Source organism: Stegastes partitus, unplaced genomic scaffold, assembly GCF_000690725.1.
Source record: "Stegastes partitus isolate 25-593 unplaced genomic scaffold, Stegastes_partitus-1.0.2 Scaffold618, whole genome shotgun sequence".
NCBI lineage: Eukaryota > Metazoa > Chordata > Actinopteri > Pomacentridae > Stegastes > Stegastes partitus.
The window spans coordinates 146,426-159,344 of NW_007578349.1; the positions used below are offsets into that span (position 1 = coordinate 146,426).

The 12,919-nt window shown below is 41.8% G+C and overlaps 2 protein-coding genes across 2 annotated transcripts in view; both read left to right on the forward strand.

Moving 5' to 3' along the window:
- LOC103362948 (putative defense protein Hdd11) overlaps positions 1-2,288 on the forward strand; it is a 4,825-nt gene extending 2,537 nt beyond the window's left edge. Inside the window, exons 6-7 of the mRNA XM_008289491.1 lie at positions 1,636-1,667; positions 2,184-2,288. Of these exons, the coding sequence (XP_008287713.1) occupies positions 1,636-1,667; positions 2,184-2,288 (137 nt within the window). The remainder of the gene's footprint in view (positions 1-1,635; positions 1,668-2,183) is intronic.
- A 2,795-nt stretch (positions 2,289-5,083) lies between these two features.
- On the forward strand, positions 5,084-12,067 carry LOC103362942 (melanopsin-A-like). Its single transcript, XM_008289486.1, has 9 exons — positions 5,084-5,250; positions 7,455-7,588; positions 7,728-7,931; positions 8,231-8,402; positions 8,988-9,149; positions 10,241-10,348; positions 10,461-10,632; positions 11,287-11,433; positions 11,663-12,067. Exons 1-9 carry the CDS (start codon positions 5,084-5,086, stop codon positions 12,065-12,067), a joined length of 1,671 nt encoding a protein of 556 aa, XP_008287708.1.
- The last annotated feature ends 852 nt before the right edge of the window (positions 12,068-12,919 follow it).

Here is a 12,919-nt window from a genome sequence, read left to right on the forward strand (position 1 = left end):
TGCTCACCATGGGCATAAATGATAAATGTGCCTAAGTAAAAAATGCGCCATTCGTTCTCGCCCATAGCTTTTATGGTGTGTGTTCTGTCCTATTTAATATAAATCTAAAAAAGTAACTCAGTACTTCAACAAAATGCATTAAAGGTTTCCAGGACTAAAGTATGAATATAAGAAGACGTGGTCGTCCTGGTGAGTCACTTCCACTTCTGCTGTATTAATAGTTCACTGCAGTGTTATGAATTCCCTAATTGTACATAATTCACACGAGGCATTGCTGCAATCACAGCTTGTTGTTTTTTCGTTTGTGGAGTTTTATCAGGCTTTGTCTGTCAGTGATTATATTTATTTTTTGAATCACTGGACTTTAATTCTCCTTTCATTCTATGTATCTCTGTTTGTATGCATTTCTGACGATCAAGTTAATCTGTCATTTATTACAACAACAAAAGACATCAATATAATTGTACTTGTTTAATTTCAGAGAGAGGAAAAGAGAGAGATTGATGGAGAGAGACGGGCGTTGGATGCAGCTGTGGTGGTTTGTTATTGACTGAAATTCATTCCACTCATTGAAGAGCATGTTATGACCTGCTTTTTACACATGGTTTGATCTATAACCCAGATTCCCACTATGTTGGTTGACAGAAACACTAAAGAGGCTTAACACATGCATTACATGTGACATTTAAAGCTCTATACCATATCCACCATTGCCTGCGTCATATTGCTCAGCTGTACATGCCGCTAAACCACGTAACCTCTGCACCTGAAACCAGCGGAACAGGTGCAAAGTTGTTGACCTACTTTTACTAAAGCAGGATTACAATAAATACATGTGAAAAGTCATGATTTTTTTTTTCTAACCATTTGAGGGTGTTAAACTGTGCATAATTACAGCAACAAAAAACACTCCCCATCCATATACAGGACAAAAATGTAGAGCATGTTTTAATGAAAGTATCAGCATTTCTATAAGTGGTAACTCAATTTGACGACCATTGTGCACAGAGACACCAACACAGAACACCACTTATAACAGTAATGCACATTTTTTCAACCCTGCTGATGCATTATTACTATGCTTATGTGGTTAATGATGAAACAAATGCATAAAGGAAAGAAAACTCTCTACCAAGAAAAAAATAGTTTTTGTCAGATTCATCACAATCCTCCAAAGTCAAACCAATTCAACTACTCTGTAAGAAATAAGGAGTTTGCATGTTCTCCCCGTGCAGCTCTCCAGGGTTCTCCGGCTTCCTCCCACAGTCCAAAAACATGTTGAGGTTAATTGGTGATTCTAAATTGTCCGTAGGTGTGAATGTGAGTGTGCTTGGTTGTCTGTCTCTAAGTGTAGCCCTGTGATAGACTGGTGACCTGTCCAGGGTGTCCCCTGCCTTCACCCTGAGTCAGCTGGGATAGACTCCAGCCCCCCATGACCCTAATGAGGATTAAGCGGTGTATAGATGATGGATGGATGGATGTAAGAAATAATCTCAACATGCATGGTGTAAGAGGAGAGTTCCTTTTTCTTATTATTCTCAAATCATTGTGTTCACCAGAAAATGTGCACACTATGAGAGATAAAGACCATAATTAGAGCTTTTTAATGATCAGCTTGCTCCCTCTCTGAATGCTTATCTAAAGAAGATCCAACTGAATGTGATCAGGTTGAGGTGATGATGCAGCTAAAAGCATTTCATCAAAATTGTGAGAAAGGACAATCTTTTTAAAACAAAGCACACAACTATCCCATGAGCCACTGCACTTACTACAGTAAAAAAAAAAAAAAAGATACCACGCACATCCCATCAAAGCTCTCACACGATTGCAGTCTTTGCAATGTCTTAAGCAGGATAAAAAAAAAAGGAGTCGTGTGACGCCACTGACACTTGACAGTCGTCCCCCCTAAAGCTTATTTTGTAACGCTCTCCGTGCTGCTCTGTATCTGTTGTAGCTTATTTGCCCCTATCTGGCGAAGCATTGATTTCCAACTGACTCATGTGCGTGAGGATGCAGCCCTGGTCAGAGAGCTAGCACCACTCAATAATAATTAGTCTCTTTCCACTGCGAGCCAAAAAGCCAGCTATATCTTTAGCAGCGGGCTGGAGCCGAGGAATTAAGCACCAGCTGGTTCGATAGTGACTGACTCATTGACATGTTGAACGCTGACCTCCATTGTTCAGGTCGTGCTCTATGTATGCCACACCACCGGTGTCTTTTTCCATCAAGGCAAGGTCATTCGTCCATATGATGGGGAGGCTACATATGCTGTAGCTGTGAAGATCTGACAAACTCTGCATATTTATGTAATAAAAGAGCGGGGGGAAAATAAAAGACAAACAAAAGAGCATATGCTGTCTGTGAAGCTCTGGCATGTAAACGGAAACAGTTTCACCCACATCAATGGATACAAGCCACTGTGTGTTCTGAAAAATACAAAAACAAGATTTTTATTTGTAAGAATTGAACGTAACTGACACGCTGCATTGATTAAAAGCAATTTTAAGCATAACTTCTTCTTTTAATTTTAATGAAAAGTGTTTTATTATCACTGTCTGCTCGCATCTGAGAGGGATGTCACGTTGTACAGCGCAGGGCAGTTGGATGAGCAGGATGACTTGCTGCTTTCATCTTTCTCTAATCCCCCTCTGAGTCAAGCTTGTTGCACAGGCTGTGCTAACATTAATGACAAGTGGCATCATATTCAGTGTAAGGCAAATCATTAAATGTGACCTAATTAAAGTATTTAAAAGGCTACTTCCCTCATCAGATGTGCACATATTCCCACATTTTACTGTTTTGTGTTTTAGGTGACGTAAGTAGCTCTTCACTTCAGTAGTTTATTTTCAGCTTTTGTTAGTTTACACAATCAGCATGTTTGGTCTCTGCTCAGCAAAATAGCCATATATCTTGCTCTTCATGTGCAGTAGCAACGGATATCCTGTTTTATATTTCCCTGCTGTGCTGACATGCACGCATATGCACAACAGCTCTGATTGGACTGACAACGGTAATCCCTGAAAACATCTGCTCATTTATAAAATCTGTGATATAGTCCACAAATACATATGCATTAGTGCACATACATGTGTAGGTGGCATGCAGTCACACACACGCACACGCACACACACACACACGCGCGCGCACACACACGCACACACACACGCACACACACACGCACACACACGCACACACACACGCACACACACACACACACACACGCACACACACACACAGAGTATCATATAAATTCTTATTCCATGCAGATCAAACACTATTCCACATGCATGCACAGTGTGCAGATTAAGGCTATCCCTTGCTGAAGGGGCTTAGTTGACATCTCTGTCTAAGTTCTGCATTCTTCGCCTCCCTCACTTCCCTTCATCTCTTCTATCAACATGTCCAGCACCATAAAAAGCAATGACCAGCTGATGAGCTCTTCTGACCCGTGTCCTGCTGGCAGTCATGAGAATATAGCTGAGAACATGGTGCCCATTAGCTCCCTGAAAATTGAACGTGATGACATGAACATCGTTCTTAATTAAGATTTTCTCGCTATAGACAAAAAAAAAAAGTCCCACTTTCTCTAATAAATGTAGTATATTGAACAAAGATGGCAACAAAGATGGCTCCTCTGCTCAAGAATAAAATGAATTTACGGCTAGAGTGAAGGCATGAAATACTGGAGACGTATTTGAGCATTCTGGATCACGATGTGCGCATTGCCAGTCAGAGCTGTTGTGAATTAATCAGGGAGTGGGAGTGGGAAGCCCAGTGACTTTCATGGCTCCATGCGTGATCTTATACATCCTGTGCATGTTAGCGAGTGTGAGCACAATGATGTCACAGCCACTTGAACGAAAAACATGCAAGTCTTGCGCATGCATGAGCGCCTGCTCACATTCAAGACGAGCTTCTAATGAGCTCCGTAACGACTTGCACACGGCCAGGAGTCGGCTGACGTTGAAAGGTGACTGACGTGCATCACTGTGTGCACGTCCAGCGTGCAAAGCCTGATGGATTTCTGAGCCAAAATGGATGTTGACACGAGTAGTGTTAGTGAACATCATGTCTGTTATGTAAGGATCTGGTAGTTAAAGGGTTAGAGCTCAGGGCTGGGCCGTAATACATGAAGGGTGGGGAGGGGGTGAGGGAGAGGGAGAGAGAGGCAAGAAAGGCAGTGCATTTGAGGAGAGAGAGAGAGAGAGAGAGAGGGAAGGAAGAGAAAGGGAGCATGACAAGGGGGCAGGGTTGAGAGAGCAGCACAAACCAACATGGGACAGTGAGGGAGAGGCAGAGAGAGAGAGAGAGAGAGAGAGAGAGAGAGAGAGAGAGATGAGGGGTTAGGAGTCGCTAGTTCACAAGATAATCAGAGACAGGCCACTGATTCAGAGCTCGGTGCACAGCTGGTGTGATGGGTGAAGAGGCTGCAGGCGAACACTGAGTGGACAGACTGTGACAATGTGCAACGAGTGTGGGATTTAATGTACTGGAGAATATAATCTACTCAAGTATCAAGCAGGAAATACGGCAGGTGGAAGCCAAGTTTTTTTGAACTGCACACCAGAGGGGAAGAAAGAACAGACATGGATGCTGCTTCGAAGCACATTTGGAGATAACTAACGTGAGAAAGGGGTGTCAACTCTCATCTGACACCACCGGACAAGGCGGTGAAAGAGGAGCTGCTGCTGCTGCTGCTGCTGCTTTCACGTTTTATGACAGATGTTTTCCTAACCTTTCTCATATCACTTTGTACAGATCAGCCCTTTCATTCTTTGTCACCAGAAGTGGGCATATAAACTAAATTAGATTTCCTGGCAAAAATGGAGATCACCTGGTCCTTTGTTTTTTGTGCTTAGTGCAGGAGGAAAGGTTTAGGATGGGACAGACAAAGAGTGCCGTCTCCTGAAAATGATCAGTAAGTAGAAAACTTGATAAAACTACATCTTTACAGCCAGATACATCCTTCGTGCAAATGACACCACTATGGAGGCCCGAGGCGAGAAAAATGAAGTGGATTCCGGACTGGTAGACCTGCTACTACATCCTGCCAGGTTGGCAGCCCTGATGAGGTGTCTGAACCATGTGGTCCACTGAGAGCATGGAGCCGGAGAAAGCACACACCCAGAGCAGCTTCTTCAACAAGGTGGAGGTGCCTGACCATGCTCACTACATCGTCGCTTTGTTCGTCTTTGTCATCGGGACCCTGGGCATCACTGGGAACGCCCTGGTCATGTTTGCCATCTACAGGTGGGTTTGTGTGACTGGCAGATTATTTTTTTTTACTGTGAATCTTTATGTGTGTGTGTGGGTGGGTGAGTGTGGTTTTTTTTTTTGTGGATTTATTCTGAGCAAGTTTCATCCCACTGAATTAGCCTTCACCATTTTTTAATGCAGATCACTGTTTAAATAAAGCCCTGCTGTAATCAGTCAGATGTGATGATCTGACTGAGAGCTGGACAGATGGGGAGACTGACAGAAAGCCTGTGCTGTGTGAAGGGGGCATGCTGGTGCCAAAATGCAACGAATGGAGGTCTTTTTGAGAGTTTTGATAGCTAGAAACACATGCTGCAACAGACAAAACAGCAGGACAGGATGATAGGAATTGGCTACCTTTAATTTACTGCGCAGCGAGCATCAGTACTTGTCATGTCTTTTACTCTCCTGAGGATCAAAATAATCTTTGCATCCTCGCATCCTGGCTGAAAGGTAATCTTAGCTGCAGGGCAACAAAGTGAAATTTGGTGTTCATAGAAGCAAATCTGTCCTTGAAAGATCACATTAACTACACTAGAAAAAAGTAGGAGGCTGCTTTTTGAATAACAATGAACCTTTCCAGCCTTTTACAGGGAAACTTTCGCAATGCCCATTTAACCCTAATAGAAGTATTTGTATGCGGTGTGCAAAACCGGTAGGATGGCGCTCACTCAAGTCTTGTTAGGAGCCACAAAATCAGTAAGCTGGACAGCAAATATGATTAAAAAAATAAACTGGCTGCATGCATGACTGATGGCTGCATAAAGGTATTGTTCATGTCACTATAAATCCAATGCACCATGCAGTTCAATTCACACTTTGCAGTAATATGCAACAGGTTATGTCAAAAACAAGAGGCAGCTGAATGTCACTCTGCAAGACAAGTCGCTCTTAATTTGTAAACTTCAATTAAAAGTCAAGACAGGACTTTGTGTTTTACATGTTGTGTAATTTGGACCTGCACTGACTCTCGTTGTGCCACTGACGTTATCTGTTTCACCGAAACTGGGTCAGTGTGTGTGTGTGCGCGCGTGTGTGTGTGGGTGGTGTAGTGTGGTGGCGGTGGTGTGGTGTGCGTGTTCTGGGGATTGTCAGGAGCTTTCATATTCCATCTGTCCATCATCGTAGATAGATTAGATGGGTACTCCACTGTATTGTGCTGATAATTTGTGCTTACTGAGTCAGAAATGCATGTGATGTTATGAGTTCCAAGAAAAATCATTCACGCACACACAGACACACACCAACACACACCAACACACACCCAGAGGGCAATGACTGTCTTTGGTGAGATGTCACCCGATATGATGATTTTTTCTAGGAAGAGGCGATGCTAACGTAACGATGATGCAATAATCAGAGAAACACAAACAAACGTTAATAGGCCTGAGTTCACCAAAACCTGATGGGTCCGTTTTCAGTCAGACAAGGGGAGCAACCAATTTTAATTCAGGATTCACAGAAAGAGACTTTAATCAATAAAGAGCTGCGGAGGAAGAAGACAGCAGGTCAATACGCTGCTCAATCAAGCTCATACGAATGCAGGTTCACACAGAGTTGACGAGTCTAACAAAGAGCTTATATCTGATTAATGCTGACAATTAAACAGTAGCATGGGTGTTGAATTAGGCATTCAAAAACATTTCATTAAGTGAGGAGACAAGTGTTTCTATCCTTTAAACAAACTCGTGCGATATTATATTTAGTAGTCCAATATTTGAAAATGAGAGGCTGATGCAGATGTTTTGTTTCATCCATCAGTGCCGCCTGCTTGTGTCAAAAGCAGCAAAAAGACAATAACAGAGCAGATATCAGCTGTTATTCCACGTAACTGTTAGCCTGTTAGTGGCATGGTCCACATCTCACTAATTGGGTTTTGTGAAATCAGTCAATCAGACTCAGAATTCTGTAGAACTTTTGATAAATTGGAATGTAAGACAAAGTGTTTCACAGATTAAAGAAATTAAAAGACAGAAAACATAATAATAGTACTATATGTGTATATACATGTTTTAAATCAATGGAATTAATCAAAAGTCAGACTGTTGGAGTTTGCTTTTCAAAAATCCAATGTTCCCATCAGATCCACTGTAAGGATGTTGCATCAGAACATTTTCGTTATCTCAACACTCTCATTTTTATTTTACTGTTTGTTTCTAATAATATCACTTTCCTTGTGTGTTTGTGTGTATCTGCAGCAACAAGAAACTCCGTAACCTGCCGAACTACTTCATCATGAACTTGGCGGCCAGTGACTTCCTCATGGCCTTCACACAGTCCCCCATCTTCTTCATCAACTGCCTCTACAAGGAATGGGTGTTTGGAGAGATGGGTAATCCTGTGCTCTCTTCTGCACTGTTGGCTTGTTTGTTAGCTCTTCATATATTTTTAATTTAGAAACAACCACATTAGATGACATTGCATTCTGCTGCTGAGTTGTTAACGTGTTTGCATGTGTTCCTTTCATGTAGGGTGTAAGATGTACGCATTCTGCGGCGCCCTGTTCGGCATTGCCTCCATGATAAACCTGCTGGCCATCTCCATCGACCGTTATCTGGTCATCACCAAGCCCCTGCAGACCATCCACTGGAGCTCCAAACGCAGAACTACTCTTGCCATCCTCATGGTTTGGCTCTACTCTCTGGCTTGGAGTCTGGCTCCTCTAATTGGCTGGAGTGAGTTTCCTCCAGCTGGGGGTCTTTTTCTAATCATTCTCCTTCACTTGCCACAGAAATAAGGCTAATTAATAGTATACATGGCACTGTGTTAGTTTAACAGAGACAGACACTGTGCTTGTTTCCAGGCTGTAGGAAAAAAAGAACTGATGTAGGGAGTAATCTAACTAACACAGTCAGTTCTTAATCTGCTGCACCTCAGACATTGAAACACAAACTTGCATTGCCATCGGTGCTTTGCTCTATCTCGCTTCATGTAACTTAAAATATGTATATTGGATGTTCTTTTATCGTTGTAGGCTCCTACATCCCCGAGGGCCTGATGACATCTTGCACATGGGATTATGTTACGTACACAACAGCCAACAGGAGCTACACGATGATGCTGTGCTGTTTCGTCTTCTTCATTCCACTGGGAATCATCTTTTACTGCTATCTTCTAATGTTTCTGTCCATAAGGAAGACGAGCAGGTGCTGTAACACTTTAATCAGAGAGTGTATTTGAAGGATTCTTTGCTTGCATATTTATAAAATGAGGTACATGAGCCACAGAGTTTGTTTTAAAGACAAAATCCAGAGATCCAGTGACTATGAATTGGTTGCTTCTTTTCTTGGTGTTTGGCAACAACCCAACAAGCTTCTGTTATTTCTTACAGTATGTTATTCCAGTGTGTTATTTCTGTTTTCCAGATTGCATTCACACATTAAAAGCATCACATAAAAAATGCAAAGTACATGATTTTAGGTAAATTTGTGTTCAATTTTACAAACTGTGTCTAATAAAACTGTGCTATACATCTTGGGAATAGCAGACTGGCTGCTTGCCTTGAGGAAATTAAAAAAATTGACCATTCCCATTAGGAAATGTGATAGCACCTTTCACAGACATATGTGCAGGTGGTCCAAAATCTGACATTGCAATTATATCTTCTTTGGGAAGAGACTAGTTTAAATAAAACATAACTTCAAGTGTCCAGCATTCCAGAAATAAATATAAATAACTTCAATGTTGTTTTTGGATCTTTAAATGCTCCCTCCGTCCGTCTCCACCTACAGGGAGGTGGAACGTCTGGGGACTCAGGTGAGGAAATCCACTCTCATTCAGCAGAAGTCCATCAGGAGTGAATGGAAACTGGCAAAGATCGCCTTTGTTGTCATTGTGGTCTACGTCCTCTCCTGGTCACCGTATGCCTGTGTCACACTGATTTCCTGGGCCGGGTAAGGATTTCTTTTCTTATATTAGGGTTTTTACGCTCAAATGCACAGTTTTGTGGATACACTTGTATAAAGTATGTTTGTATATTGGTTCGGTATGTAACATATATGTTCTTCCTATAATGGCAATAAAGTAAAACTGCATTTTGCTTTTAAAATTGTGTGTATAATTCACCATAACTTACACTCTTTAGTCACATGTTAGGATGAACATCTACCCAGATGCAAAGTAATACATATTACACTTACTCCTTCAGAATAAAAGCCTGTTACACTGAATAGTGTATCTTGAAGAGTTTTAAGCAGCGTTAATCATGTTGTGTTTGTGCTGAACAATGCTCAGCATGTCAACGTGGTCAAGATGGAAAAACATGTTGTTGAGCAGCAACACATATGATTTGGTTTCGTAGTCTTTCTAATTGCAGGAATGCATTGTCAGTAAGCAGAACATGATAAGAACTCTCATAAATAAGATTACAAAAATAATGTCGACACTATCTTTCTCTTTCATTCTCCTAATATTAACTTGTGGCATTTGTTCATAAAAATAGTCACAAACTAAACCTAAAACACGTCTTGAGGTGTCTGCATCATGTCATTCACTCTGATTAGAGTATGTTTGGATAAAAATCTCCCTAAAATGGCGCTAAATGTGTCATTATATAATGTCTGAGCAAGAAGCCCTGGATGAGTGGCATATAACAGACGGGGAAGTTGCTCATTTGTCCTCTGCTTATCCAACTTATCACAACATTCACTAAGCCACATGTCCCTTCTGGGCCGTACAGCAGTTTGGGATTTATGTAACTTTGAAATCACATCTTTTCCCTGCTCATTCACAGAGAGAAAGGTAGCCTTGCACACACACACACACACACAAGCACCAAACATGATCAGATGGACTTAGCCAACCCTCTCTAGCAGCTGGAACATGTTGGCTAATCCCCGACCAAATATACCCCTTCATTATGTTACAAAACACAGAGAGATAAAGAGAACTTTGAGTTGTGGTGTCATGCTACGCAGTTTCATAATGAATAAGACCGTTTTCAATCTGCAGTGAAGGAAACTTTTTAAATCTGTGTCTCGTCCAGCCACTCCAACATCTTGTCGCCGTACTCCAAAGCTGTTCCTGCAATCATCGCAAAAGCCTCCGCCATCTACAATCCCATCATCTACGCCATCATACACAACAAGTACAGGTAAGTAATGAATCCGTGTGACTTCATGTATTTATTTTTTCACTCTCTATCCTCTTGCTTTGTTTCGTACAAACTTATTCTAACAGCCCGTGTGTTGTTCCGAACTCAACAGAATGACTCTGGCAGAGAAATTTCCCTGCCTGTGGTTTCTTTCTCCCACTCCTCGCAAGGAGTGCATCTCCTACTCCATCAGCGAGTCCTCCTTCAGAGACTCCATCATTAGTCGACAATCCACAGCATCAAGGACTCACATTATTACCGCCTCCTCCAGCCCTTCTGATACGGTAATCGAGCAGAATAGAGCTCACTCGGAATTTAAGATGATGTTGATGTAGCTTCTTTTCAGACTTTGCCCAGAATATAATATAAGTGATGATTTTGTGACTTTCATTCCTATTACTTTTTTTTTCATAAATTTTGCATTAAACGACTTGAAACAGGCCTTTGCCCTGACTTGGTTGGGATAATCTCCAGCCCACCCGCGACCCTATAGTGAGGATTAAGCGGTGTATAGATAATGGATGGATGGATAATGGATGGACTTGAAACTGACCGACCAAACATTATGCTATAGCCTTATTAGCAATATGAGCAATGCTATTTTCTGTTATGCTCGCATAAATGTGCCAAAATACACCATGTGTTGAAATAAAATGGTAGACAGCAGATGTATTTGACAGAATCTGAATGACATTTGATGGATCAAACTATGACAAAATATGCATAATCCCAGATAATCCAAGGATTTCCAATAAACATGAAGAAATAGCAACCAGCCTTTTTTTTTTTCTTAATAAATGAATGTCGTTACACATCGTCTCATAGGTGAAAATAACCTGAATATGATCTTTGGACGGCCTTAGGCATGTACCTTCCCAAACGTGAACTTCTCAGTTCAGTTTAATTCATCTCAGATTATTCCTTTTTCCCTCCTGCAGGTTTTGAGGGATGTGGAGATGGAGCCCCTGGGCAAGAAGTCGGGGGATTCTTTCAGAAGTGTTTCATCATACAGACAGTCTTGCAGAAGCAGGTCCTATAAGAAACAGTTAGAGCGGAAGACAAGCAAAACCCATAGAGGAGAGAAGGTGAGAAACCATTCAAGTGTGAGATTGGTGCAAATATGTTTGTTTTGTTTTTGCAAACTGTGAAAACTTCTGATTTGGTTTGCAGTTTTCTAAGTCTTTGTTGTTGTTGTTGTTGCCTGGATTCAGTCACACGTCCTGCATTCATGATCCACACAATATATTGTGTTTTTGTGCATCTATATGTATGTCTGTATCTTTTTTTTTATTTCTTTTGTTTTAACATTGCCAGCGTCCACCCACCATGACTGAACCATTGAGCACCTGTGACCCTGAACTGGTTTCAGGCTCTCTGACCATCGCCACTCTCCCTCTACTAGTTCTTACCAGGCGGCGCAGCCAGAGTCTGACCAATGAGATATCCGACGCAAGCAGCAAGAAAGGCGACGTCTGCAACAAGCTGAACAGCCACAAGAGCGACTCTTTTGACTGCTTGAATTTTGGAAAGCTCTCGTCCTCTGATCCCAGGCCGCCTCAGGACGTTCCACGTATAATCGTCATCAGTCCCACCACCGAGAGCAGCCTCATCAAACAGGACAGCATGTGCTTAGAGGAGAGCATCGAGGCGATGGAGAACAACTTTGTCAGCCTGAACTTCTCATCAGAAGTCTTTGAGGCAGTGGAGCTACTCTCTTGACATGCGGGATAATCATCGCCATTAAATCTACATTATTTATTATAAATTCAGACACACTCCTCTCTACAAACACACACACCTGTGTTGGCTATGGACAGAGCACTCATCTGTTTCTCACTTCATCCTGTAAATCAGCGTCATGCCACTGTGTTGCTCAGATCAGTGGTGTGCAGAAGAAAAGCTGCGATGGCAGATGAAACAATATAACCTGGATCTGGTATGCAGTGTGCAGTGTTTGTCAGACTCTGGCATGGACGCGGGCACCCTAAGGGGCAGCATGGGTTGCCGCGTGCTTTTGTTAGATCCCTCAAAAATGACAGGTGTAACAACATATTTTCATGAGCTTAGGGCTCGAGCTTGACAGGCTGGATTCTAAGTTTAGCTCCTGACATCCACAAAACTGTGATGTAAAGTTTTGAGCTGAAATGATTACATTTTAGTTCTTTTTAGGAATCAACTTTAGGAGGGATAACTCCCTTCTTCTGTTCCCCTTAAAACTAGACAATGCGTGTTACACAACGGACAACATGACAGCACATCAGAAACACACATAAGTTACAAAAAAAAAGTGAGTTTATAGTTCCATTTGAGTGCTATAATCACATAAAAATTGATAAAACAAAGAAAGCAATAACATGAGGTTGTAAGAATGCACTTAAAGTATATATATTCATCATTTCTTGTCTTGTGATGCTATTTCCTTTAGGCAGTATGGACCTCTCCAACTTTCCACTGGCACTGAGACAGTGGTGTAATGAAAAAGTGAGGCTGGCTGTGCTGGTCAAAGACTGAAGCAGGATCAAACGTGTCTCATAAAACACTGACATTTCTCCGTGGTGACTTGTGCTGCTC